At 43.2% G+C, this 27,816-nt stretch overlaps 1 protein-coding gene across 1 annotated transcript in view; it reads right to left on the minus strand.

Moving 5' to 3' along the window:
* Nucleotides 1–26,468, minus strand: part of HHLA1 (HHLA1 neighbor of OC90) — a 28,236-nt gene extending 1,768 nt beyond the window's left edge. Inside the window, exons 1-13 of the mRNA XM_057737011.1 lie at nt 26,390–26,468; nt 22,273–22,332; nt 21,343–21,423; nt 20,380–20,463; nt 20,047–20,130; nt 13,492–13,575; nt 11,217–11,273; nt 11,020–11,112; nt 9,774–10,037; nt 7,709–7,957; nt 5,253–5,321; nt 4,848–4,922; nt 3,206–3,359 (exon numbers count right to left, since the gene is read on the minus strand). Coding sequence (XP_057592994.1) covers nt 3,206–3,359; nt 4,848–4,922; nt 5,253–5,321; nt 7,709–7,957; nt 9,774–10,037; nt 11,020–11,112; nt 11,217–11,273; nt 13,492–13,575; nt 20,047–20,130; nt 20,380–20,463; nt 21,343–21,423; nt 22,273–22,332; nt 26,390–26,468 — 1,433 coding nt within the window. The remainder of the gene's footprint in view (nt 1–3,205; nt 3,360–4,847; nt 4,923–5,252; nt 5,322–7,708; nt 7,958–9,773; nt 10,038–11,019; nt 11,113–11,216; nt 11,274–13,491; nt 13,576–20,046; nt 20,131–20,379; nt 20,464–21,342; nt 21,424–22,272; nt 22,333–26,389) is intronic.
* Nucleotides 26,469–27,816: the final 1,348 nt, after the last annotated feature.

The following is a 27,816-nucleotide window of genomic DNA, read 5'->3' on the forward strand; positions in this document are numbered from 1 at the left end:
AGGAACTCCCTCTCCATCTTTATAGGCTGTGAGAGGAGAGGTAGAGAATGAGTCTGAGTAGGAAAAAGCTTAGACTTTAGAGTCAGAAAGATTTATTTTTAGTTCTACCATCATTACTTACAAGGATGTATGGCTTTAGGCTGATCACTTAATTCTCTGGGCCTTAGTTTTTTTGCATATAAAGGAGAGGCAATAACAGAATCTACACTTATAGGGTATCCTGAGGATGACATGTGATAACATTTTCAAAGTTCCCCAACAGTGCCAGGCTTATCATAGGTGCTGGAGCAATGGTGCTGTTCATTTATTTATTTTTGTGTGAGGTGGAATAAGAGTGCAGGGCTGTTATAGTTAACAATGCAACAAATACTTAGCAAGATAGTATTCTGCTCGTGGCTGGTTGCCACAGGGATTGGCTCAAAGGGCTTCGGTGAAAAGGCCAAACATCATTAGGAAGAAGAGTTTTCAGTGAAGACTCTGTCACTGACTTGACATCGGACTCTGGGAATCCACTTCCCTTTCAGTCCCTCGCCTGATCTATGAGGAGGTTGGGCTAAATATTCTCTAATTTCTCTTCCATCTCTATCATTCTGTGATCCTAGCATATTCTGGGGAGCAACCAATTGCTCATGTAAAGCTGGCTGTTAAGATTTCCCAGGTTCTATCACCCTCAATTTACAGGACACTATCAAACTGAGGAAACTCAGGCACAGAGATGTCACCACTGGAACTCTTTGGGAAAAGTCAAAGCTCATTTGCAAGAGCTAAACAGATGCTAGAAAGGGCAAGGTCTTCCTCCACAAGGACGTATGCCGGGCACAGGGGCCCTTCCAGCTTTGCTGTAGCCACGTGGAACTCTCCTCCATGGTCCTGGGATGTTCCAGGCTGCCTCTCACTTTCCACCTTTGCATACTCTGTTCCTTTTGCCTGGAGTGGCCCTCCCATTTTCTGCCTAGCAAACTCCTATTCCTCCACAAGCCCTATCAGTTATATCTTCTGGGCTCCCCTGTCCTGCATTCAGGATTTGCTATAGCACTTGTCACACTGCTTTGTAATTCGTCTCTTTACATGGCCAAGTTCTCCGCTAAACCACGATTTCTTTGGACCACGGGGGCCGTCTTATTCAACAAGCACACTGAGTAATGCCAGCCTGCCACTCGGTTATTCTTATCCCATATTCAATGCTTACTCTACGATTACAGAACAATTCACTACTCACTTAAAATAAAGGGAAAAGACGGGATAAGCTCAGTTTTACAGACGCTTCACTTCTCTGAATTTAAACACAAATTTCTTTCTGGAAACGTCTGCTTCCTTCACCATCCTTCCAGCCAACATGCAATACGGACTTTTCAAATGCGAGTTTTTTCCCAAAGGGATACGATTCATAGGTTTTGCCTTTGTCGCGACTTGATTTTGTCACTTACTATGTCATATTTTAATGTGTGTTCATGACTATTTATTCCTCCAACTACAAAACCCTCAGTGTCTGGGTCTATTTCTGATTCCCGTCTCTGTCATGGTTCAACCCAGTGCAAAACTGATTCATAGTAGAGACTTGATACACGTTGTTGATACAAAGAGCTAGATAGAGGGCTTCCCTGGTGGCGCAGCGGTTAAGAATCCGCCAGCCAATGCAGGGGACATGGGTTTGAGCCCTGGTCCAGGAAGATCCCACATGCCGCAGAGCAACTAAGCCCGTGCGCCACAACTACTGAGCCTGCGCTCTAGAGCCCGCGAGCCACAACTACAGAGCCCACGCGCATCAACCACTAATGCCCACGTGCCTAGAGCCCGTGCTCCACAACAGGAGAAGCCACCGCAATGAGAAGCCTGCGCACCACAACAAAGAGTAGCCCCCGCTCGCCACCACTAGAGAAAGCCTGTGCACAGCAACAAAGACCTAACACAGCCAAAAATAAAATAAGTAAATAATAAAATAAATCTTAAAAGAACAAAGAGCTACATAGAGAAAGAAGGATCTAATAGTAGGCTCATCAAATGGGAAAGTGTTGTTGCAAAATTTCCTTCTTCTTTATGATCAGCCTGTGCTGTGGATAAATGCCTCCACCTTGCTGGCTGACACCATCAGGTCTATGAATCTTGCTTATTTCCCTCTCTGGGTGGAGGAAACATCCACAATGATTGAGAGATCCAAGACGAGGGCCAGAAAGGAGTGATGGGAAAAGGCTGCCAACCCGAACTTGGGGCTCAGAGCCAGTGGAAAATGGAGATTTAAAGAGCTGAAAGATCTCATCAGAAGACTTTGAAAATAACCTTAAAGATCTGAGAGACTGGCCTTCTACTATTGGAGCAGAAATATTCATCGACCTTGTTTGGCTCTGGGTGTACAGCCAAGGATAAATCCCTGAAGAGAGGACAGTGTGTCAGCATTCCCAGGCAGGAAATTGTCCACACCTAGTCCTTCTTAACAGAAGATGAGGTCTGCCTTCTAATTTTCTTTTTACAACTTTCTCACGGGGTCAGCAAATGACTGCTAGGGATTTATGAAAGAACTGAAATTTAGGTGGATGTGAACTCTGATTATGCTCTTCTAGCAAATCGTACCAGGCTGAGGGCATTGGGGTTCTGGGACCACTCAGAGTCCTCTGTAATTATTCCAGCAGATGTGACACAAGTCAACTTGACAACACTTGGCTGCACTGACTGTGTCATGGCCTGCCCTTGGCTCTGGGGACCCAGAAATGAATGAGATTCCATCCTGGTTCTCAAGGAGGTGACAGTGCAGTAGAGGACTCACTGGAGTATGCATTCCTGGAGGTACCCTGTCACCTGCGTGTGGATTACTTAATGCCTGGTGGCTTAGGGGCCCGCAGAGGAGCCAAACAGAACCAGAAGCCTGTAAATATTGGGTGTATTAAAAAGCAGTGAGGGACTTGCCCGGTGGTGTAGTAGTTAAGAGTCCACCTGCTAATGCAGGGGACATGGGTTCAATCCCTGGTGCAGGAAGATCCCACATGTCGTGGAGCAACTAAGCCCATGTGCCACAACTACTGAGCCCTTGTGCTGCAACTACTGAAGCTCATGGACCTAGAGCTCATGCTCTGCAAGAAGAGGAGCCACTGCAATCAGCGCACCACAACGAACAGCAACCCCTCTCACCACACTAGAGAAAGCCTGTGAGCAGCAACAAAGATCCAACGCAGCAAAAAAAAAAAAAAAAGCAGAGGGTGGGTCAGGTTACCTCACTGCCTCCCTCCTGGGGTCTCTCTTCTGGCTCATGCAGAGGCACTGCTGGAAAAAGCGGCACAGCTCCATCAGGCAAGGGTTGAGCTTCTGAATGGCCAGCGTGAGGGGAGCAGAAGTCATGGCCCCCTCCTTGAAGGGCTCAGGACACCCTAGAAGATGCAATCCCAGATCATTCACACCAACAAGAATTTAGCAAGCGTCTCCCTTTGTTAGGGACTGTGCTGGGTGAATGCTGTCTTGCCCCTGATCTCAGGTAACGCGAGACCAACAGGTAAACATGACCTTGCTTCACCATGGCTGGTAAAGCAGCTGTGCGAGTTCCCAGAGATAGGCAGAGAACGGTGGGGTTCTGGTTCCTGGAGAAAATCAGAGATGGTCTCAATGAAATTTTATTAACAATAAAATCGTAATGAGAAATTTTATATTTCTCATTAGATGGATGGAACGGTGGGTGAGTGGGTGGGTGGGTGGATGGATGGATGGATGGATGGAGTTATGTAGATACAGATACAGGATGGATGGATGGGTGGATAGATGGAGTTATATAGATACAGATACAGAGAAAGATACAGACATAGATATAGGTAGATATAGATATAGTCAACTTGTTTTCTAAAACTCAGTCTGACCACTGCCCCCATCTGCACCGCTCGTGTGTTTCTTTAGAACCTGGAGAAAAAAAGGGCTATAATTTCCTGTGGTAGCATAATCACGTCTTTGTGTCTGAAAGGCCCATTCACCATTCACTGCAGGTTGAGAGGGGGGGCGAGGCAGATCTTAGGTGCTATGAAAAAGGAGACAGTGCAGGCTCCAGCAATTTAATAAGGCCCCATTGACACATGACTGGAACATTCAGGTCCAGGAATATTCAGGAAAGTAGTATTGAAAGGCATCTAGGAGTGGGAGGGGCCTGAGGACTCAACCAGCTTTGAAGGACTCACCTTGTATCAATTTCTCTCTTATGGAAACTGGCTCTATAGGAAAAAAAAAAAAGGAGAGGGATGTCCAAAAGCTGGGGGAAAAAAAGCGTAAATCACAGAAACTCTAAGTCCCGAGCCTCTTTCAGGAATGCTGAAAACCCACATCCAAGCCCGGGAGATGGTTTTCTCTTGAATTCTGTAAGAATAAAGGGATGAAGTGTGCAGCATACAGGGATGTCCTTCCAAAGAGAACAGAAGTAAACGGCACCCATGGCTGGGGGTGGAATTTTGGAGTCATCCTTTCCTCCCTCCTCTCTTTCTGCTAACATCATACTCATTGTAAGAATGGCTTCCATTTGCAAAGTGTACAGCACATTCTCAATGGGCGTTCATTCAATAGAAGTTGATTGAATTAAGTTTATGGCGCTCTCCAGTTCCAAATCACTTCCACACACATTATCTCACCTAATACAAAACTCTGCAGAGCAAAGACATTTTTAGTGCCCGCAATAATTGTTATTATTCTTGCTTTATAGCGGAGGAAACTGAATTCTGGAATTTGAGCGCAGGAGGCTACCTCACCAGTAAATAGCAGAGCTAGTATTTAATCCCAGCAGTCTGAATCTAAATTTATCAAACAAACCTCTTTTTATTACACTACACAACTTCATCCAGAACAAACAAAAGCTATAGGAGAGATGAGGCACTGGTACGTACTTGAAAACTGGTGGGGTCCTGGGACCAGAGCTGGCTCTTCTCCAGGGGCAAAGGGCCACATGGCAGGGAGATCACCTGCAAGGACAACAGTGGCCTCGCAAAGGTCAAAATGAAATGGACTCAGGTTATACACACAAACAGAGAATCATGGCATCTTAAAGAGTTCTATAAATCCATAGGGAAATTGTAGTCAAGAAAGAGAAAGTGATTGATGCAAGATTATAGGGTGATTTAATAGCACAGCAAGACTTAGTTCTCCTGCCTCTCTTCCTGCTAGAACCAATAAAATACAATAATAACAAGCTTAATCTGCCTACAGGCACCCCTGTCCCATCACGCCCCTGACCCTAAACTATGTTTTCCACCTGGGGCATTGGGTTTCTCTTTCGAGGGCTACATTCTTACCTGCTTGTGGATATTTTGGGGCTGGAGCCTTGGTAGGACTTGGAGTCTGTGTGCCAGGTGTGAATGGGCCTGGGATGAGAGAAGAGAGAGGTGAACTTGAGGTTCTTCTAAGGATGCGTGAGCAGAAGGGGTCCCCTGCCACCAGTCCTGCCCTGTTCACCCACTGCTGCTTATCAAGACAGGTACCTGGCAGGGCGCTGAGGATGCAGAAATGAGTAAGAAACAGACCCCACAATGGAGGCACCCCCAGTGTTGAGGAGGAGATGGGCCAGTCCCTTCAGTAACTGTGATACAGTGTGTTGGTGCGGTTGGAAACCAGCTAACACTGGTATGAAAATGGGAGTGGAGGGAGAAGAGTGGAGATGCACAGGCTGTGTCCAAGCACAGTGATCTTGGGCAAAGAGAACGTGAGATGCTCTTCATTTACCTGAGTCTGATGTGCACACTTACTCCATCCCCGCCCCTACACACGGCCCATCATCGTCATGATAGAACGTGGGCTCATCTCAACAACACTTTTGATCCTGTTCATGAAGTCCTGATTTAAGCACCATGTGAGAAGTGATCCTGCCGTCAAGATGCATGCCTCTGGCAAAGCCAGCAAAGCAGGCTTCTTCTGGGAAATGAGGGAGAGGAAGAGGAAACAGGGGGTTTCACTCGTGTAGTTTAGTGGAAGGAAAGGGTGAGGCTGGGGGTGCTACGTGAGCACACGGGGTGGGGGCTGGGGCAGGTGACATCTTCTCTGGGACAGAAGAAGCCCAGCAGTAGGTGAGGGGAATAGGCCTTCCAAGCAGAGGAAAGAGAGTAATAAGCGAAGACTCAGAGAAGGGAGTGGAAGGCAGTTTGCTGTGGCTGGAGTCTGGAGGAAGACGTGCGTGGTGGGGTGAGGTCTCAGAGCCTGGGCTGGCCCCTGCACCGTGTTGTAACCCTGCTTGTTCCTTATTAGGCTCCTCTGCTAGGATGGTGGGTGTGGCAGCTGAATTCCACTGCCTCAGTACAGCCGTGGGCAGCGTGACACCTTTACAAACAGATGACAGTGGGCCAGAGACCCAACCCCAGGTCATTTTCTCAGAGCGGGTCAGCATCCTCTTTGGGTTCCATTCCAGGCACTGCCTGGAAGCCCCTGAATACAGAAGGCACTGCTAACACTTACTGCCTGGGTGTGTTTCTATGTAATTCTGGAAACTGAGCGGTTTCAACCATCACCCAAACACAGAGCTGACTTCTCTGTGGTCGCTGTTCACAGTTTAACCACATGACTACAGAATTGCAGAGGATTCGAGCTGCAAGGGACTGAGGGCAAAAGCAGACAGGTGCTCTCCTCTGGACGACATCTGGTTTGCCACTACCCTCCCCAGCATGTGTCTCCAGCAGCTGGCATCTGTGCTGCCGCCCTGGGGGCAGTAGGACAGGGTAGTAGGTGTTGCCATTGATTGAGTAGTTCCAAGGTGTTCTGTGCGGAGCTGAACACCTTACAGATGTCATCTAATTGAATCATCACAGCCACTCTGAAAAGTAAGCTTCACCTCCCCCATTTCAAAGATAAGAAAACCTGGACAGTAAGCATTACCTCCCCCATTTCAAAGATGAGAAAACCGAAACTCAGAGAAGTCAAAAGAACTGCCGAAGAAGACGGCAATGGCGGAGCCAGGATTTCAACGGTACTGTGTATGAAATGAAGACCAGAGCTCAAAGCCTCGTGGCTGTGCTGGCTGCTGTTGTCTGGTTGGCCAAACCCAAGTTTGTTAGCTTTTATTTTTCCCAATGCAATTATGTCCAGTGTTTCTCTGATTAAAGCTATCAACTGCATTCCCAGATCTGCTTGTGCTATTGCAATTTTTGAGCCTAAGTCAAGACTTTACATTTGCACCCTTTAAAATTCATTTACTTCTTCCTCTCTGTTTCTTAAGAAATTCAGGTAATTCAACAAACTTTTACTGAATGTCTGCTGTGATTCATGGGAACTGAAGATTAAAGACACAGGCCTTTAATGGTCCAGAGGGGAGGAAGGTCAAATTCATGGACCCTAACAGCACAGCAGTGATGAATATTATGAGCCATTGAACACAGAAGCATAGAAGAAGGGCCTCTGGCTGCCGGGATCAGAGGAAGTGATTTTAAAAACACATAAACCATTTTTGTCTGAATATAGGAGTATAAATATGGAAAATTCATGATATTGCAGTGAAGAAAAATCAAAATCCTGTCTACTTCTCAGACATAGTCAAGGTTAACATGTTGTGAGTTTCTTTTCAGTCTTAGTTTGGTTTATTTTTAACTTTCTATGTATATTTATTACATACACGCAGAGGTACACACATGTAAATACATAGACAAACACAATTGGAAAAACACTTGAGAATTTTTCAGAGCTCAGACCTTCCTCATATTATATGCGCATATCACTATATTTGTCTACGTAATTAATGGAGGTAGGGGTGAGCATCCTCTCTTACCTGAGGTCGGGCTGGTCCAGGACAGGCTGCCAGGTGTGGCCACTGTCCTGGCAGGAGTCTCGGAAAAGCTCTTTGTGTTCATGGCCTCCTCGGCCTCTGCAGGAGGTGTTGGAGGGGAGGAAAGGGTTTCCCAGGGAGGCCCTCCAGATGTTTTCTCACTGGGTGCCTGAGCCCAGGGCACGGGTAGTGTGGAAGCCCATGCCTTCCTGTGGGTTGTCACCCATGGAGTTCCGACCACCTTCCTGGTAGCTGCACAAGAGACAGTAACAGGGCACTTACACCCTTTGATTCAGATGTAAAATTGACAAGACATTGACATATAATCAAAGAGTACATGCAATTTGCATTTATAATATAGATAATGCAAGGACTCAAACTCTATCCTAGACTAGAATAAGTGGACCAAACTAAACTTTGTTTTCCTAACTACCAATTAAAAAAAAATTCTCCAAATTCCTAGGACGCTGAAAAATCAGCTAGGGTGTGTGTCTGAGGGACAGTGGACACGGTCAAGTTTAAGAAATACTATTCTAATCATGTGACATAGTGGAAAGGTTACAAAGTTTAAGGTGAGGAGACCTGGAGGTGTAAATTCTGACCCCATTTCCTCCATGCTGTGAACTTTGGGACAAGTTACTGAATTCTTTCTAGCTTTACCATTAAAATGGAGGTGATGGTGATGATGATGTCTTCCTGACAATATCACAGGATAATTATTAAGACAAGACTTCTCTCGTTGGTCTTTTAAAAAATTGCCAGATGTTTTCACTAGTTCATTCCCATGATAGGAATTAAAATAATTTTTTTCAGGTTTTACAAAACATCCCCTGGGAGGATTTTAAATTTATAAGTTGGTAAGAGTTGCCATTTTTAAAATATTCAGATTTCTCATCCAGAACATGGTATATCACTTTATTTATTTAAACATGCTTTTATTACTCTCGTTAAAGCTTTGTGGTTTTCCTTGTATAAAACTAGCACTTTCCCTGTTAAGGTTATAGCTAGGTATTTTATGATTTTTCTTGCCACTAGCAATCACATTGTTTTTTCATATTATACTGGAAAGCTTTCTAATTCTGTATAATTGCCTTCATGCGGATACATTACTAAAAACTTTTCTAGTTAGCGAAGCTGATTCCTTTTCCTCATTAATGCTTCCCTGCCTGCCTGAATTTTATTAGTTCTCAACCTCCTCAAGGGAGCCCTCCAGGACAATAGCTCTTTGCAGGCTGGGTACTAACTATCAGTTTACTTGTCTATGTTTCTCCCCCAGATCTGAGAGCTCAGGACGGAAAGGGAACATTGATAGAGCTGTGTTTTTTTGACAGCTAGCCTGGCGTCTGATATTAAATACATGCACTGATGAGCGAATGAATGAATTCTGATGACTCTGATCCATTGTTGGAACTCATTAAGACATAATCATCTTTTAATGAGTTATCTCAGTTGTATCTTATTCCAAATAGAATAAACATGCCTTTTACATCTTCAGTGACAACACCACTGATCAGTGTCCACAGAAATGATGGAAAAAGAAGAACTCAGCCGGTCATCAGCAGCAGCTTTTTACACTGGCATCAAGTCATGAACATATTCTTGGCAACATTCTCCAACCAGCTACAAATTAACCTAACCTTTCCTGCCATAAAATGTTGACTGCATTTCACCAATTAGTGTGAATTTCAGGAGAGATACTGCTAACTGCTCTGTTAAAATTAAAATAGCTGATGTTACAATATACTACAATTATATTACTATTGGGGGATGCTGGGTGAAGGGTACCAGGGAACTTCTGTACTATTTTTGCAGCTTCCTGTGGGTCTTAAACTATTTCAAAATTAAAAATTATAGAAATAAAGATTAGAAAGACATTATGCTAGTAACATTTATCGCCTTTGCTTATATGTGTCGAACCCATACTGGTTCACATCTATCTCTTATTTAAGGGATGCTAAAGAAAGGGGTTGGTGGAGAGGGATGAAGGAAGGATTTTACCTATTTATCTGAACCTAGAGGCAACTAGGGGGAGAGACAGGACAGGAGAGGAAAGGGTGAGAAATCTCACCCAAGGCTGGGAAGGTGGGAGAGATGCTGTCCAGGGCAGCCGTGGCTCTGTTCGTGGCCCTGCCTGTGGCTCTGCTGTGAAGCTCAGGAAGTGTCTTTGTGTTCACAGTCTGCTCTCCCTCTGAAGGAGATATTGTCTCTGTTCCAGAAAAGGTTCTCAGGGCAGACACTCCAGTGCTCTGGGCTCCATGTGGGGGGCTTGTCCTTGGTAGAGTTTGCTGGCTTGCGGGTGTGAGCTGTGAAGTCAGGGCCATCTCCCTGGTAGCTGCAAATTCAAGGAGACAGTCAATGGCAGCTTTACTATGCTTGACGCTCTGAGCACAGAGAACTGTCAAGCCGCTGAAAGGTCCTTGGATAGCAAATATGCAGAATGCAGAGATTCAAACCTTACTCAGAACAGTACTTTACATCACCAAGAGGAGGGTTTCTCCTTGAATGACACATGAAGCTAATATATCAAGGGGTGAAAATGCCTTGTGAAAAAGCACTGTACACAGAATGCGAAGCTGTCAGGCCCAAAAGCATCAGACACTTGTTGTGTTTCCTGAACAGAACCTGAATCCTGTCAGAATCCTTGCCCACTTTGCAGCCCTCAGCCCCTCCATGGTCTGGCAGTGGTCCCTGGAAGAGGGATTAGGTTTGCTCACGTGCTCTGTGGGTATGACTAGGGACCAGAGGTGATTTTGGAAGACCAGCCAGATTCCAGAAACTTTATTTAGCTAGAAATGACAGTTACATATAGGGGAGAAAGAGGACTTTAAAAATGGTTCCAAAAATGTCATTTGGTGCCAGAGAAAAGGCAGGAAGATGGGTAGGTGTGTGTATGGAGAAGTGGAGGATGCTTAGGTAGGGTCCGGGTATTGTGGAGTGGCAATGTCTACAGCAGGGTTACAAAGGCAAATGCCTACAAAAGCCAGGTAGTTAATATGGGAAAAAACAGTGCAAGGCAACAGGGAGAGGTAAGAGCTATGGAAAAGAGGAGAAAGGTGTCTCTCCTAATGGGGAGGATGGCAATTCAACTCCAGTTGCTTGTTGCCATGGGTGAGGCAAGCAGCCTGGGGAGGGGGCCAGGGCTGCCAGATATTTTGCAAAAAAAAATCTAGAAATTAAAAAAAAAATTAATGATGAAATCCTCTGATTTTAACACAGTAGAGGTAAATAAAATACCTGAGGGCAACATTCAGTCTTCAGCTGGCTAGCTGGAACCCTGGTCTGGAGACTCTACAGTAGAAGTTTGGGAGGGTTGCACTCACCCAGAACACCAGGCACGCTGCTGGTAAAGGTGTAATTGATAACAGGAGACTTTTCTGCTATCTCCCAGAAGTCAGAAAGATTCCTTCCTGCAAAAACCACACCAACAGGGTCAAATCTTGGGCTCACCTGCTGGAGGGTAGTGTTTAATTCTCAGCTCAGAGAGCTTGTCAAAGAATGGCTGGTGGTTCACCTGACTTTCCTGTCATCACGCAGATGAAGATGCAGTCGGATTCATTCGTTTGACTCACTGCAAGACAGATCAGGACACAACAGGACTTAGCAATAGGGCTGAAGCCATTAAGTCTTTGGTTGAAATGAAAATTAAGCTGGAAATCTCTAGCTCCAGATGCTATAGGGCAATAAGGCTAACTCCTTATTTAGGAGCCCTGATTTTCAGGCAGCCCCAAGTTTCTGGTTTTAATTTTTTTTTTTTTTTTGATGGAGGAAAGATGCAGTATAATGTGATGGCTAAGGGCAGAGCCTCCGGGGTCAGCTTCTGGGATTACAGCACTAGCTCTGCTACTGATTAGGCAAACGTAGATGACCTCTCTAGGACTCAGTTTACCTATCTTTGAAATGGTGAGAATTCAAATCCCACAGAACCTTATTCGCACTTTCCAAATCCCCGAATCTCTGTAAGATGGAAGATTTTGTGTGAGTTTGGTACCAACTCATTTGGGGGCAAAATCTGAATTGAGAGACGTGAGGCTACTATAGTCTTTATCTATCCCTCTTCGTGTAAAGGGTCAACCATTTTGCTAAATGAATACAAACGTGTTTGATTTCTAGCAGGCTGTCCTGGATGCTGCTGGAGGTGTTGTCATGTATGGTGTAGACAGCCTATTCCACCCTCAAACATCTGAAAACTTCTGAGTTCCTAAACACATTTGTCCCTGAAGATGCTGCCTAAAGGACTGTGGACATGTGGTTGGATATCCCTGGTAGGATGACTGTGACGATCCAATGAGACAATGTGTGAAACTCTAAGTGCTGTGCTTGGCACATAGAAGAGCTCAGTAAATAGGCATAATGGTTAATGTGGTCCTATTATTATGTGTATGAGAACAGTGACCAAGAGTGTGCACTTCAGAGCCAGATCACCTGGGTTAGAATTCTATCTCTGCAGACTGATCTTGGGCCAGTTTCTTAACCTCTCAGTGCTACAGTTTCCTCACCTGTAAATTGGGGATAAATATAGCTACCCTATACGGCTGCAGTGAGGATCCAATGAGGGAAGCCCTTAGACGTGTCCCACGCACCTAATGGTATCTATTACTTCTTCCCATCCCCACCCCGCCCCACTGCTCCTGAAACAGTAATTGCTCCATAGTGCAGGACACCATCTTTCTGATGAGACCAAGTGTTGGGCTGTGGACTGGATGTGTGCTTTTCAAAGTAGGTCCCCGGGGGAGTGTGAATTGCCTGGGGGTTATATGAAGTCATCTTATAAAGGAAGCATATCTTTCTCAATTTTATGTCAGACATGAGTTTAAGCTCCATAGAGATCTAAATCTGAATTCTGAACCAACCTTGAGCAAAATATTCAACCTCCCTGAATCTCAGTTTTCTCATGTTTAAAATGGAGTCTAGGGGTTTCCCTGGTGGTCCAATGGTTAAGCCTTCGCCTTCCAATGCAGGGGGTGTGGGTTCGATCCCTGGTCAGGGAGCTAAGGTCCCACACACCTCGTGGCCAAAAAAAAAAAAAAACCTCAAACATAAAACAGAAGCAATATAGTAACAAATTCAATAAAGACTTTAAAAATAGTCCACATCAGGGGCTTCCTAGGTGGTGCAGTGGTTAAGAATCCGCCTGCCAATGCAGGGGACATGGGTTCAAGCCCTGCCCCAGGAAGATACCACATGCCACAGAGCAACTAAGCCTGTGTGCCACAACTATTGAGCCCATGTGCTGCAGCTACTGAAGCCCATGCACCTGGAGCCCGTGCTTCACAACAAGAGAAGCCACAGCAATGAGAAGCCCATGCACCACAACAAAGAGTAGCCCCCGCTTGCCGCAGCTAGAGAAAGCCTGAGTGCAGCAACGAAGACCCAACAGAGCCAATAAATAAATACATTTATTTTTAAAAAAGACCATTTAGAAACCCATTCAAAAAAAAAAAAACAAAAAACAGTCCACATCAAAAAAAAAAAAAAAAAATCTTAAAAAAGTAGGAGTATAGCTGTCCAAAAGAAGCTGCTTTTTATGTCTGTCTAAATCCCTCCAACATTGAGCCTTGGATTCTTCCTCCAGCTTTTTGGACCCCAGGAATAGCTCTGATGGGAAGATGGAACCCTCAAATACTGGTGGTTGAGACTAGACCACACTGACTGTCTAAATAAAACTTACATTAAAGTTCCTGGTAGCCCGGCCTATGATAGGGGTTGGGGTGGGGAGTTGACTAAGTTTCTATTCCATGGTGAACACCAAACCTCAAATTTGCCAAGCATTTTCGAGATGAGCACACCTGAGAGGATGGAGGTTGACTTAAAAATCTCTGTGAGGTAGCTGGTAGAATTTCCCATGATGTCCACCAGAAGGGCTGTGAAATCTGCAAGATAGATTGAGGGGGGTTACATTTCTGAGACTTGGTTTAAGTTTCAGAGACTTGAGGGGAAAAGTATATTGTATTTGGATTTTTCAGAGTAGATTTAACAAGTTTGATTTAGTTCAGTGTATTGAGGAATATTAACAATTATAGAAAGAAATACTACTAATTTTTATTTTTATTTATTTATTTTTTTTTACTACTAATTTTTTTAAAGTATTAAATTCAGGCAAGCAGAAAACTATTAGATCCACCATTATAATCTCTCTTCTCCCATTTCCCTCCCCACTGCCACCCTATCAAATCCTTCTCTGCCAGCACCAAAGAACTGTGTGAGACCATATTGTTGAATAATGGCTTTTCTGATTTGTTTTCCCCCGTTATTTCATCTAATTGCTTTAGAATACCAACTCGATCAGATAGGAAGCAGCCCTGCAGACATGGGATGTAAATTTACATAACTTTGGATTTTCAAAATGATATCAAGTTTAGCGGTGGATGATAACCTATGGTTTATCAGAAGAGATAAGTACTCTATGCAAAATAGAACTGGGAGCCTCTCCACCTGACCACCAGGGTAAGAAGTCTGATGGGAAGAGACTGAGATAATTTTACAACATTTCAAGCTATAAAGTCTTTGAGAACTTTTTCTCCGAGGACATTCTGAACAAGGGTTGACAAGGTGGGTACCATTGACCAATGAAAGTTCCTAATACACTTCCCACCTGGACAGCTGCTGCCTCCTCTGTTGTTCATCTGTGGTTTTCCAGGACCCAGCAAGTTCTTGGCTTCTAATACAAGGAGTACTTATTCTAGGAGCCCCAAACAGTAAATTTCTAAAGAAGCTTCTTGGGTCCTATGGATGGTTTCCAATCATGCTTTGTATAAAATCTTCTTTTACTGGGAAACGGGGTTATGAGCTGGGGTCAGAGGCAAGCTGACTATATTGAAAATACAGAACCCAGAGAAGCGTGAAAAAGTAACATGACAACAAGTGGAATGTACAGCTTATGAGACCAATGGAAGGTGGGCGCTACCCTCTGTGAGCCAGAACCATGGTGACATGCCATCTTACCACACCTGCACGGATGCATGCTTAGTCTCCTGGGGGAAGATGTGGCAGTGGACCTATACACGTGTGGACACCTGGCCGTGCAGAAGGTAGGCATCCTTTTTTTTTTTTTTGAGGAGAAAGTCCTTTATTTAAATGAATAAACTGAATAAATGTAGAAATGGAAGGAAGGAATTCCAGACAGTGTCTAGAATGTGCAAAGGCACAAAGACACACAATTTAATCGCATGTCTGAGTAGAAATGTTTTTTTAAAAAAACTTTTATTGAGATATAGTTAACAGACAATAAACAGCATATATTTAAAGTGTACAACTTGGTATCCCAATCTCCCAATTCATGCCCCCCAACCCTCCCTGCTTTCCCCATTTGGTGTCCATATATTTGTTCTCTACATCTGTGTCACTATTTCTGCCTTGCAAACAGGTTGATTTGTACCATTTTTATATAGTCCACATATATGTGTTAATATACGATATTTGTTTTTCTCTTTCTGACTCACTTCACTCTGCATGACAGTCTCTAGGTCCATCCATGTCTCTACAAATGTCCCAGTTTCATTGCTTTTTACAGCTGAGTAATATTCCATTGTATACATGTACTACATCTTTTCTATCCATTCATCTGTTGATGGACATTTAGGTTGCTTCCATGTCCTGACTATTGTAAATAGTGCTGCAATGAACATTGGAGTGCATGTGTCTTTTTGAATTATGGTGTTCTCTGGGTATATGCCCAGCAGTGGGATTGCTGTGTCATATGGTAACTCTATTTTTAGTTTTGCAAGGAACCTCCATACTGTTCTCCATAGTGGTTGTATCAATGTACATTCTCACCAACAGTGCAAGAGCGTTCCCTTTTCTCCACACCCTCTCCAGCATTTACTGTTTGTTGATTTTCTGATGATAGGCATCCTTCCTTATGTCTCTTTAGACCAATTCGTTCCTAGTCACGTTGTAGAAACTGAAGAGGGCTAGTGTTTCATTACTTATGTCACCTATTTTCTTTCTAATTCTCAAAAGTCTCCTTTGCTTATTAATTCATTCATCTAATAAACATTCATAGAGTCTTTGCCACGTGCCAGACATCTCATAGGCACTGGAGGACTGTGTGAGACACCATCTCTGCCCACCACAAGCTGAGATTAGTGGGAGAGAGAGACTCATAAACAGACAAGAAACTGCAATCCACAATTGCAACCCACTATTAATATTACAGAAAAGCTGTGAGAGTGGCTTTGAAGCCCAGACACCAAGGATGGAGTCCAGATTCTGTGCAAGTTCTAGAGAGATGATGAACTTTCCCAAGGTCCCAGAGTATGCGGCAGGGCTCGCATTCGAGTTGAGGTCTGCCTTGTGCTAAAGCTCCCATTTTCCCCAAAATTTCCACCACTGCTCATAAAAAGCTCTTACTCAATACATTTGTAAACTCTCCTTTTAGAACTGCTTTCACAATCTGGTCCTAGGCTTGGAAGAAAAACAGTTATCACTGCCTCAAAGATATTCTTTGTTTTGATGAAAACGTGAATTATCTAATCATTTAGTAGCAACACACAGATGAATGATTTCTGACTACTTTCATATATAAATAGAAAGTAGGGGGAAAAAAACCTTTTTGTCTGTCTAATTGGTAATCATTTAAGAATGTCTCAGTACTCAGTGTTGGCATGGGTGTGAAAAAACACACACTTTCAAACATTATTGGTAAGAGAGTAAACATATGCAAGATTTCTAGAGGAAATTTTAGCAGTTTGAATCATCACAAAATCCCCTTCCTATCAGACAACAATTCTATCTTGAGGGCTTTATCCTACAGTGATAATGAGGCAAATACCTCAAGTGGTTGCACACAGGTTCTCATCACAGCATTGTTGATCATCGTAAAAAAAAAGTTTCCATCATGAGGAGATGCATCAAATTATGGTACATTCTTTCAAGGAATACTATGAATTCCCTATGAAGGATGAAGTATATTTATATTCATTGGCATGGAATGTTTTTTAAGACATGCTGATTAGCTTAAAATAGACTATAAAACTTCAGAAAAAACATGGTAGAAGCTGATAGCTGTCTCCCAATATCCATCCACTCATTTTCCTTTAGTAAGAAACCATGACATTTCAGTTGGGCACATGGTAGTTTAATGTAGTTGAAAATTATGTTTTCAAGCCTGCTTTGCTAGTGGGTGTGGCCATGTGACTTGGTTCTGGGCAATAGAATGTAAGAAGAAGCAGTCTGAAAAGTTTCCAGACTGAGTTTATGCAGTGAATGGGCATGCCTTCCAGTACCTCTCTCCCCTTCCTTGTAGCTGGAATGTGGATGTGGTGATAAACCACCCCGGACTATGAGAGCAAGGGCCATAGCTTGTGGAAGGCAGAGCCACAAGCTAAAAGGAGCCCGGACTCCTACACCATCAGACCATCAGAGCAGTCCTGGGATACTTACCTAGACTGCCACACATGAAACTTCTACCTTTTGTAATTCACCTTGTTTTGGGGTCCTTTTTTATGATGTCCTAGATGTTTTCTAAATAACATAGAGAATGTAGAATGAGATGGGTAGATAGATGGGTAGATGAATTGGGTATGTAGGTGGAGTAGGTAGGTAGGTTAGAGAGGTAGGTTAGACATATAGTTGACAGATGACTTAGATGAATGAGAGAGAGGTGGCTTAGATCACCTTGGGTAATGTGATTACCTATGGATGTCGGGATATCAGGAGTTTCTGAATTTTTCATTATACCTTCCACGTTGTATGGCATTTTAACATCACAATATATTATTTTTTAAATCAAGAAAATTTAAGCTATGTTCATTGAGGAAAAACACACTCAGAGGAAGGCTCTATGTCAGAGCTGAGACTATTCAAAAGCAAACAACCCATGTCTGAAGGTTATCCACAAACACATCTTCCCCAAAGGTTTTGAACCATGGCAAGATGTTGGCCGAAGTGTACAGCCTCTCGTGGCAGCCATTTGAGGGTAATTAGCATCAGGCATATTGCATCGTTAGAACTTGTGAGGGTCACTCTGTCTTACCAGGGCAGCAGGATGTTGTTTTATCAGTAGTAACAATCCATGAATCAACTCTTTCCGAATAAGCATTGCATGTGTATGAAAATATTCTCAGGCTCACCAAATTACAAAATTTCCCAGCAGATGTGACTCCACTTTTTAAATTTTATTTTTATCTTTCACACAATCAGGGCAGGGACTCAATGGCAGACAAAACTCGGTCCCCTGAAGAGGCTAACGAGCTGGTGAGAAAGACGTGACTGTGAAGAATATTTTCCCTCCCAAAGGTAATTTGTGGATGAGAATCAGAGGATGAGTTAAATAAGATGATGGATATTAGGTACTTATTGCAGAGTCTGGCCTCCAGTCCTCATTAAACAATAATCATTACTCTCTAAAAAGGGTTCACAATATTTGGTTCAGAAATGTCACCATGGAGAGGGAATCTATCCTCAAAAAATAATCTAAAACAGGAAAAAGTTTTATGCACGAAGATGTCCAGTGCAGGATTTTTTTATATTAAGTAAAACCTAGAATCCATCCAAAAGTTCAACAGCATACTAGCTAAGAAAATGCTCACATTCATAGGCTATGTAACCATTACACATGTTTGCAACAAGTTTGTAATATTATGGAAAATATTTTTAATATTAGGTTAAGTGGGGAAAAAAGCAGGAGGCTTTCTCACCTTTAGTCTGTGCTTCCCTTACAGAATATTGTTTAACAAGGAGTTAAAGGGATCCTTTTAAAATGTAAGGTAGATCATGTCACTCTTCTGTGTGGACAATCACAGTGATTTCCTTCTTAGTTGTAGTAAAAATTGAAATCCTCATGGCAGACTATAAACTTCTACATGATCTGCAACACCCTTCCTGCCATGCCCCCACAATAGTGAGCTCATTTCTCATGACTCTCTGGCTCAGCTACTCCAGCCACACTGACCTTTCTGGTCCTCACTCTGCTTTTGCCTGGAACACTCCATCCCCAGGTATCACAAGGCTGTCCCTCAGGTTGCCTGCAATTAGCCACTCAACTCTCACCTCATTAGAGAAGACTCCCCGAGCACCCTGCAGACAGCAGCCATCCCCCTCCCCCCCTGCAACATCACCCTGTCCCCTGCTTTATTGTTCTCATGGTCATGCTATTAGCCAACATACCATGTGTTTTCAGTTTATTTGTGTACTTCTGCTCCCTTCCAACAGTATCTAAGTCCATAAGAGCAGGAGGTGTGTCCATTTCACTCAGGGCAATAACCCCCACCTAGAAGAGGGTCTTGCTACCAGTATATGCTCAACAAAGAATTGTTGAATGCATGAATTAGTGCTGAGAGAGTAAGTTTCACTTTTATTTTTCAGGATTCTTTAAATATAAGGAACATGTCATACTTTTCATTTTTAATTATGAAAGTAATACATGAATATGTAACAGAGAAGAGCTAAATTGGACTCCATGTTGGATCTGTTTCTTTGACTTTTAACCTTTGCTTTTTGTTGCTTTAATCATACACAATGGCCTGCCTCAGGGAACCCTACCCACCTGTGAAACTAATGCATCCTTTCCCCAAGGCTAGTCATTTCAGGAGATGTTTTGCAAGACTGACAGCCCTTTTTACTTTACTTCCCACCTCTCCCTCTCTGATTGTATAGAAAAGCTGCCATCCAGACCCCAATAAGATGGTTTTTAGGAGACAATAGTCTGCCATCTTCTTGGTCTGTCGGCTTTCCAAATAAAGTTGAATTCCTTGCCTCAACACCTTGTCTCTGATTCATTGGCCTATCATGCATCGAGCAGAGCGAGCTTGGACTTGGTAACAAATTTACTCTGTTTGGAAAAAAAGTCAGATAATACCAGGTCCCCTTAACCAAAACTCTTCTATTTCAAACCCAGACTCTAATCTTCTTTCTAGAGGTAATCACCTACCCAGTGTTCAGATACATATATATTTTTTCCATCAATGCTATTTTACTCTATTTATTTATTTTGGAATTCCTTTTTTCTAATTGAAAATGTCATGGAAATATTTTCATACATAGACCAAATCTGGCCACAGGCATGCATTTATGTACTGTCTATGGCTGTCTTCCAAGGTTTGATTATATAGTAGACTATTCAATCATTTTCCTAATGATGGATATTTAGATTGTTCTCAGCTTTTGCTCTTAAACAATGCTACCTTTTGTTCTTGCCCCTTTGTGCACATATAACTATTTCTCTAGGGTAGAAACCAAGAAAGAAACTTTCTGGCACAACAGATGTGCACATATTTAAGCGTAATAGATATCATCGCATTTTCTGACCTTAGTCTAAGAAGAAAAAAAAGTAATTCAACCTTATCTAAAAGGGCAAAAGCAAAATCTGGGCGGCTGCAAGCCTCATGGTGAGTTCTACCCACCTGATAAATCATTGGTCCGGTTGTTTAAGCAGTAGCAGTACCGCATGGGGAATCTGGCTGGGTCCACAGTCTTCAGGTTGGAAACTATGAAGAGAAATGAAGCACATTGCAACCCTGACACATAGCCTGGCCCTGCCTGTCCATCACTTCCCATCCTTGCCACCAAGAAGAGCCAGGGGCGGGGAATGGGGGAGGGATGGATTGGGAGTTTGGGATTAACAGATGCAGACTATTATATACAGAACAGATAAACAACAAATTAACACAAAACTGTAAATCATCTATACTTCAATAAAATAAATTTAAATAAAAAGAAGAGCCAGCAACACTTACTGTTGTAAATGGCCACGGAAAACTTGTGGAAGGCAAAGGAGCTGTAGGAGGTAACGCTCAGCAAGGAGAAAAAACTCTTGCTATCTGCTAAAGACATCGAGACAAAGACACAGCAAATGCGCATTAACAATAATGAACAGTAGAAGAAATTAGCAAACTGATCATAGAAATTAATAATACGATGAACAAATAAAAATAGAATCATAAACACTGAAAATAATAAACAAGGGCTTCCCTGGTGGTGCTGTGGTTAAGAATCCGCCTGTCAATTCAGGGCACACAGGTTCAAGCCCTGGTCCAGGAAGATCCCACATACCACAGAGCAACTAAGCCCATACGCCGCCACAACTACTGAGCCTGTGCTCTAGAGCCCGCGAGCCACAACTATTGAGCCGGTGTGCTGCAACTACTGAAGCCCACACTCCTAGAGCCTGTGCTCTGCAACAAGAGAAGCCACTGCAGTAAAAAGCCCACACACAGCAATGAAGAGTAGCCCCTGCTCTATGCAACTACAGAAAGCCCACGCACAGCAACAAAGACCCAATGCAGCTAATAAATAAAAAATAAAATAAATAAATTAATTTAAAAAAAAGAAAATAATAAACTAAAACCAAATCAAAGCAAACAAAAAAATGCAAAAGTACACGTCCCTTGGCTATATTTCCTGACCTGTCCTTAATCTCTGGCAAAATTCTCTCACAATATAGTTATAATAAGAGATGCCTGCACAGATGCTGTGTTTGGGGGGCAGCTTGCGCTCAAAATGCTGGCAAACCTCCTATTTCATCTGGATGTTTTCCATCTGATCATGAGTTAGGTAGGACACGTATCCTCCATTCTAAACACGGAGGAGCTGAGATACACAGAGATGTGACGGGTCTTGCCCAGGTCATGAGAGGCCAGAAGTGAAACAAGAACTAGACAAAAATGGGCCTGGATTGTGCTTTAAAAAAATAAAATTACCTTTTAAAGTTCTACTCAGCATCCCGTTCACCATCTCTGTCAGGTTAAGTGCAGACAGATCAACTGACCTAGCAGGCAGCTCTGAAAGAGATTCAAAGATAATGTCACTGGCAGGCCTTTCTTGGCCAAAGAAAAAGTTCCTCACTTACAACATTCAGGCAGATGTGCCTCCTCTTTGGACATGAACTTACACTCTGTGCCAGGCAAAAGGATTGAGAAGGTAAAAGGCAGTTCCTGTACTCAGGAGGTGACAGCTAATGGTATATACTGTGACAAGCAAGGGTAGGTAGGAGAAATTCAGGTGAAACACGGGGAAGGCTTATTTTACCTCTGCATTTGGAGTAGAGTCATGGGAGATGCTCATATATAATATACGAGCCCTAGGAAATCGCAGGTGTTCTCAACATGCTATATAATATAAATAATGACATTGTCTAACAGAGGAGCTTGGATCCTGGCTGGTCCTTGGCATCACTGGGAAGATTTTGTTTTCAGTTCCACAATTCTGATGCTTGGGCTGCATCCTCAGAGATTCAGATTTAATAGGTCTGGGATGTGTCCCAGACATCAGTACCTAAATCCATCCATCCATCCATCCATCCATCTATCCATCCATCAATTGCCCAGATACTGGTAGTGTGCAGCCAAGTGGAGAGACACTGCTTCTCCCAGCTATTCTCCTAAGATTTGGAAACAACAGTTGACAAGGTGGAAACAGTGCTTGATGCTGCCCTTTATGTTTTTGCAAACACTGTCTTTTTCAACTCTTACTTAATATTCAGATAATTGTGGCTAAAGTAATCTGAGGATGGGAGAGATGCTGTTGCCACACTGTGGGGTTGGGAATGGAGGTCCAAAGAAGTGGGAGAAGTAATCTCAGGGGCCCAGGACATCCATGGAGCACTGGGACAGGGTGTGGGAGGTACTCACCTGTGGTATCCAGAAAAGCAACCCCCTTTTCTCTCCTCTCTTCTCCTCTGAGGCCAGACACTGGGAAAAGAAAAGTCTTCAGGAGAGAAGTGGAGCCTTCAACCCCAGCCCATGTTGCTGGAGAGGCCTTGGAGGTCTGTACTGCAGCGGCCATGCGACTTAGTGAAGGTCAACGTCACCAGAGGTACTGTGATCCCTCCCCCCGGGATTCTAGTCTCCTTGAACTGGATGTGGTCTAGAAATGCATATTTTAATAAATAGACAAGGTGATTCCCATGCAGGGGGTCTAATCCACCCCATCTCTTTACTGGACTGGGAAAGCAAGGCTCAGAGAGGAGAAGAAACTTGCCTAAATTTGCACAACTGAGCCCTGGTAATAAAGGGTCAGGACCTACTTCAGGCCACTTGGCCACTGAGCAAATTTCATGCTGCCAAAGAAGACAATGTCAAAGGAACTTATGAAATACTCAAGGTGTTCATTCATTCTTTATTCATTCAATAATACTCACCTAGGGCCAAGTAGTATGGTAGGTTCTCAGTATAAAGAGATCAACAAGAAAGGGTCTCCACATCCGCAGAGCCTACTGTCTACAGCTCAGAGGAAGGAGGGAGATTCATATGTAATCCCACATGAGGAGTGTCAAACAGGAACAGCAGGATGCTGGGAGCACCTCTATCAGAGAACCCAACCTGGTCTAGGGGGATGGAGGAGACCTCACTACAGAAGTGACATAGAGCAGAAACCTGAAAGGTCAGCTCTTTTGGATTACATGCTGTTTGATCACACTGCATCTGTTACTATTATTTTTCATGTCATACTCCAGTGAAGAAAGTGCTTTATGTTCATTTTATAGATGGAGAAACCAAGGCATAGAGAAGCTGAAAAATGTGTCATAGTATTACAGAGTAAGTTAGGACTTAGGACTCGTCTAGTTACCTGTTGCACCAAGGAAAGTCCCATCTTTTTCCTTCTTAACATTTATTTCCAGACACTGGGATAAAGTTTTCATGAATAAAATGGTATCATGGAAGCCCTGCCTTAGCAATTTATAACATCCTTAAAAATCATCTTTTCCAACATTCCCTTCGAAGGATGAGAAACTGAGACCCAGAAATGTTAAGTGATGTACTCAAATCCCACATCTGGCCAGTCACCCTCTTTCTACCTCCCCCCAGACCCTGGCAACCTTCTTTCCTCTCTCTGCTTCTATGAGTTTGATGATTTTAGATTCCTCGTAAAAGTGGCATCATGTCATATTTGTCCTTCTGTGACTGATTTCTGTCACTTAGCATAATGTCCCCTAGGTTTATTCATGGTGTTGCAAATGGCAGGATTTCCTTCTTTTTTAAGGCTGTATAATATTCCATTGTGTGTATAGACCACATTATCTTCATCCGTTCACTTATGGATGGACATTTAGGTTGTTCCCTCTGCTTTTCTGGTACCCTGCTGGACCTTAGGTTCAATCAACTGCTGTCAATCAGTTTGGCCTTTCGTGGATGATCAGGCTTTTTGGTTAAATATCTGAGCTTTGGGGTTAGAGGTGGGTGGAGTCTATGGGTCCCCTTCCTTATAACACGGCATGGCTACTGGAGGTGGGGAGTTACAACTAAAGGGAGTCTAAGACAGACGTTTATTACCAAGCAGGCCAGAAGCTGTCAAACAACCCCCCTCTGGCTTGGGAGAGTCCAGTTCTCTCCTCTCAGGTGCCCCGAGGGGCTGTCTACACCCACAATCTACTCTGAGGCAGCTGCAGTGAGATCTGTAAGGTGTGCTAGCCGACGTCACCCATTACCTGACCAGGAAGCAGAGCCCTCCATGGGGGTGAGGGACCAGGATCACCTGGGCTCTGGATTTCCATGCTACAGGGATGCTATAAGCTGCTCGGCTTGTGGGATTCTTACACCTGTCAAAGTCAGAACGATGAGCCCTGGGCTGCAATCTTCCCAACCAAGAATTTTCTTGAACACTATTCCTTTCAGGGAGGAAAAATTATTTCTACCACTCTTTTTTATAATTACAAACCCATGGGTGGATTCTGGTAACAATATTTGAAGTGTGATCTAAAGACCCCTGAAACAGGGATTTCTGAATAGGATGCTATAGAGAGACATTTTTCACATAAACTGCTGGGCAGATAAAGTAAAGATATTTTTCTCTTTTTGGATAAAAATGAACACCATAGTAGTATCTTTAAGGTAGATGGTATTAGCACTCTTCATGCTTAGTCATGCTTGGTATTTTATCACCTTTCATCCTTTATGATTGATTACCTGTCCAACAGGAAGAATTGTTCCCATTAAAGAGAAAATTAAAGACCCAAACAGGGGAAATATTTACTGAAAATTACCCTGCTTATAGAGAAGAAATTGGTACAATTGATGTCGTCTGAAGAAGGTTGACTGGTGAGGCATTTAACTTTTATACACCTTTGTACCTTTTGCATTTTGAACTATGTGAATGTACTAATTAATTAAAAGTAAATAAAAAATTTAACATAGTGATTCCTGCTGCCACTCCCTCCCCCCACTTCAAAAGTATTCAAAAAATTATCCTGCTTGTTTGCCGAAAAGTTAGGAACAGAAACCCAGCCCCTGACTCCTAGGTGTATTTTACCTTGTAATGTAGTCACTGTCTGCTTTACAACCAAATTCATACCATCAGAAAAAAAAGGGATTATTACAAAAGTGATGATGGCAAGTAACATCTCCCATTGTGAAATCTTCTGTTGCTAATAGAATGTCACAGTCTTTGTGGATTTAATAAGGTCATGAGAATCTGGGCATACCAGGAACCATAATGCAATGAGCAGCTCATGGGAATGGCCACTATGACTGTTAACGCTGGAGATACAGGTACAACCTCCATCTTACAGACAGAGAAAGTGAGGCTCAGAGAAGCCAAGGAATTTACCCAAGCCCCAGTAAACTAGGAAGGACCACCTGCCCATTTACCCATTTTGAGTAGAAAGGTTGTGAACGTTTCCTTCTTGCCTTCTCCTTTAAAGGCATACACTGAAGTAAGAAAAGGTTTCATCAGAGAAATTATAACCCAGACATAATATCAGAGAAAACTTAATCTAAGACACTCCTTTGAAAGATGAGAAAATTATGATATGGACTTGCTTAAAATCCCACATGAAGTTTGCTAATTCATTCACTAATTTAGTCAATAAATATTTATTGACTAAATATAATAATACTAATAATTGATCATGCTATTAAGCATCTGGACTTTAATAGGCATTGTGTATGCCAGATGCTGGACTAGTATGAGCAGATAGATACAGATTCCATTCTTACAGAGCTTATAGTCTAGTGGGGAAGGCACACTTGAAGCAAATGAAGACCCATGGATATTTTTACAAACAATATTTGATACTCTGAAGGGCATTTTGAGTGTATGGAACAGGGAGTCTGATCTAATCTCAGGGATCTGAAAGCCATCCCTAGGAGATGACATTCATCTGAGACCTGAAAGATGAGTAGTATTTGAGTGGAGACATAACTGGCTGAAGGTGTGTTCAGTGTATAGATAACAGCCTGAGCCCGGGTCTGAGATGGGCATGAGTATTACTTTATGAACGGAAAGAAGGCCAACGTGATGGAGTGTAAGTGATGAAGGATATGGGGGATTGTAGGAGCAGGTGATGGGGAGGTGGGCTGGGTCATGTGGAGCACGTAAAGGACTCGAGATACTATCCAAACAAAAGTAGAAAGTCACTGAATACTTTCTGGTTGGAGAAGGGAGCAGTGAGGGAGGAACTGGGAAGGTGGCTTAATGAAATGCATGAAAAGATGGCTCAGGCTGGTGAGTGGAGAATGGATGATGGAGAGACAAGAGGAGAAGCAGGGAGCTGGCTTAGGAAGCTCTCCTGGTGGTCCAGCAAAAAGAAGATGATGTTTTGGACAAGGGTGGTAACAGTGGAGGTCAAGATCATTCTGTTGCATAGATGGGACTCAAATGCAACAGAATAAATGGGACAAGGCCAGAAATGGGGAATTTATTTCTGCCGTTTTGATCAAAATCATTTAGGATTCTGGGATGAAATGCTGGATGCTGTGATTCTCCAAAGCATACTAAATACCCAGACACTTGAACTTCGACCAGACCTACCTGTGTTGCAAAGGGACAGGACACATGCGAAGCCAAGGTACAGCCTCACCGGAGGACCATGGAGCAGGAAGCCTGGCATGTCTGCAATACTCTGGCCCACCTGCAAGCAAGCAAGCACTTGGAGGAAACAGCTGGATTACTAACCACACTGATGCAGAATATCCTTGAGAATACTGCATGGGAGCCATTAGAAATACAATCAATAAAAGGCATGGTATAGTTAGGATAGGTTAGGTTATGCCGAGGTAACAAATGAACTCCACAGTCTCGTTGGCTTAATTCAACCACACATTGCTGCACATTGGTGGGGATCTCTGCTCTGCAGGGTCACTCGGGGGCCCCGGATAATGGAGGTTCCACCTTCCTGTAGTTCTCCATCCCTGTGGCCTCCTTAGTCGTTGACTCATGGCAGCCGTGGAAGGGAGGGGGCTGGAGGGTTATGCACCGTCTCTTACATGCTCTGGCAGGAAGTGACATGCTCACTTTTATTTATAGCCCCCAGCAGAATCACTCATGAGGTCTGGGAATATGGAAGGGGTATGTGCATATTCAGGGAGAATCCCTGTCTCTTCCATGGGTTTTCCGACTGTTTAGATGGGAAATACCCTTCAAATACAGCGTCACTGCTGCTTATGAATAGGAAAGTAATATCAATACACATGTACATAGGAGTGTTCACTTTCTCTTTCCTTCTCAGCAGCACTGTGTGCCAGCCATTCACCTGGGCATTTCCTACACAGAATCAGTATGACAGTTAAAGCTGCAAAGATGAGACTAACAGAAAGGATGGTGAACATTTATTGAGTGCTTTCTGTGTGCCAGACACCACACAGAATACTGCGTGACGCACATTATCACTTCATAACCTCACAATCTCGATGTCTACGTATTAATATGTTACCTGTTTAATACGGGCACACCACACAGACTTGATTTGAAAAGAGAAGACATTTGCCAGTGGTGCAGAATGGAATAGATCTGGAAGGTGACTTGGGGAAGAAAAGTCAAGAGAGAGTGCTCTGGGGTTGGGGAAATTGTCTCAGGAATTGAGCATCTTCAGGGCAAATTATATTTTAAGAAGTTTTCCTGTCCATTAGGGATAGAACCACCTTTGGAATTTTCTTAAAAGATCCTCATAAATATTTAAATTGCTTTTTAATTATTGATAGATACTTAAGTGGTATTTCTTCTGGATATCATCCTGGACAGAGATAGGCCTTACAAGGGGGTGAGAGGCTGGGGCTTTCTTGAAGTCCTCTTATTCTCATAAATCTGTCTACTCTTTGAAGCTCAGTTTTCCTCATCTGCAAAATGGGGATAAGAGAACCTAGCTCATAAAGGCTTTGTGAGGATTTAAGATAATGAATCTAAAGTATTTAACCCAGTGTCTGGCACATATAGGTGCTCGGTACACACACCAGTCATCA

The sequence above is a fragment of the Hippopotamus amphibius genome, chromosome 5 (genome assembly GCF_030028045.1).
Source record: "Hippopotamus amphibius kiboko isolate mHipAmp2 chromosome 5, mHipAmp2.hap2, whole genome shotgun sequence".
Classification (NCBI taxonomy): domain Eukaryota; kingdom Metazoa; phylum Chordata; class Mammalia; order Artiodactyla; family Hippopotamidae; genus Hippopotamus; species Hippopotamus amphibius.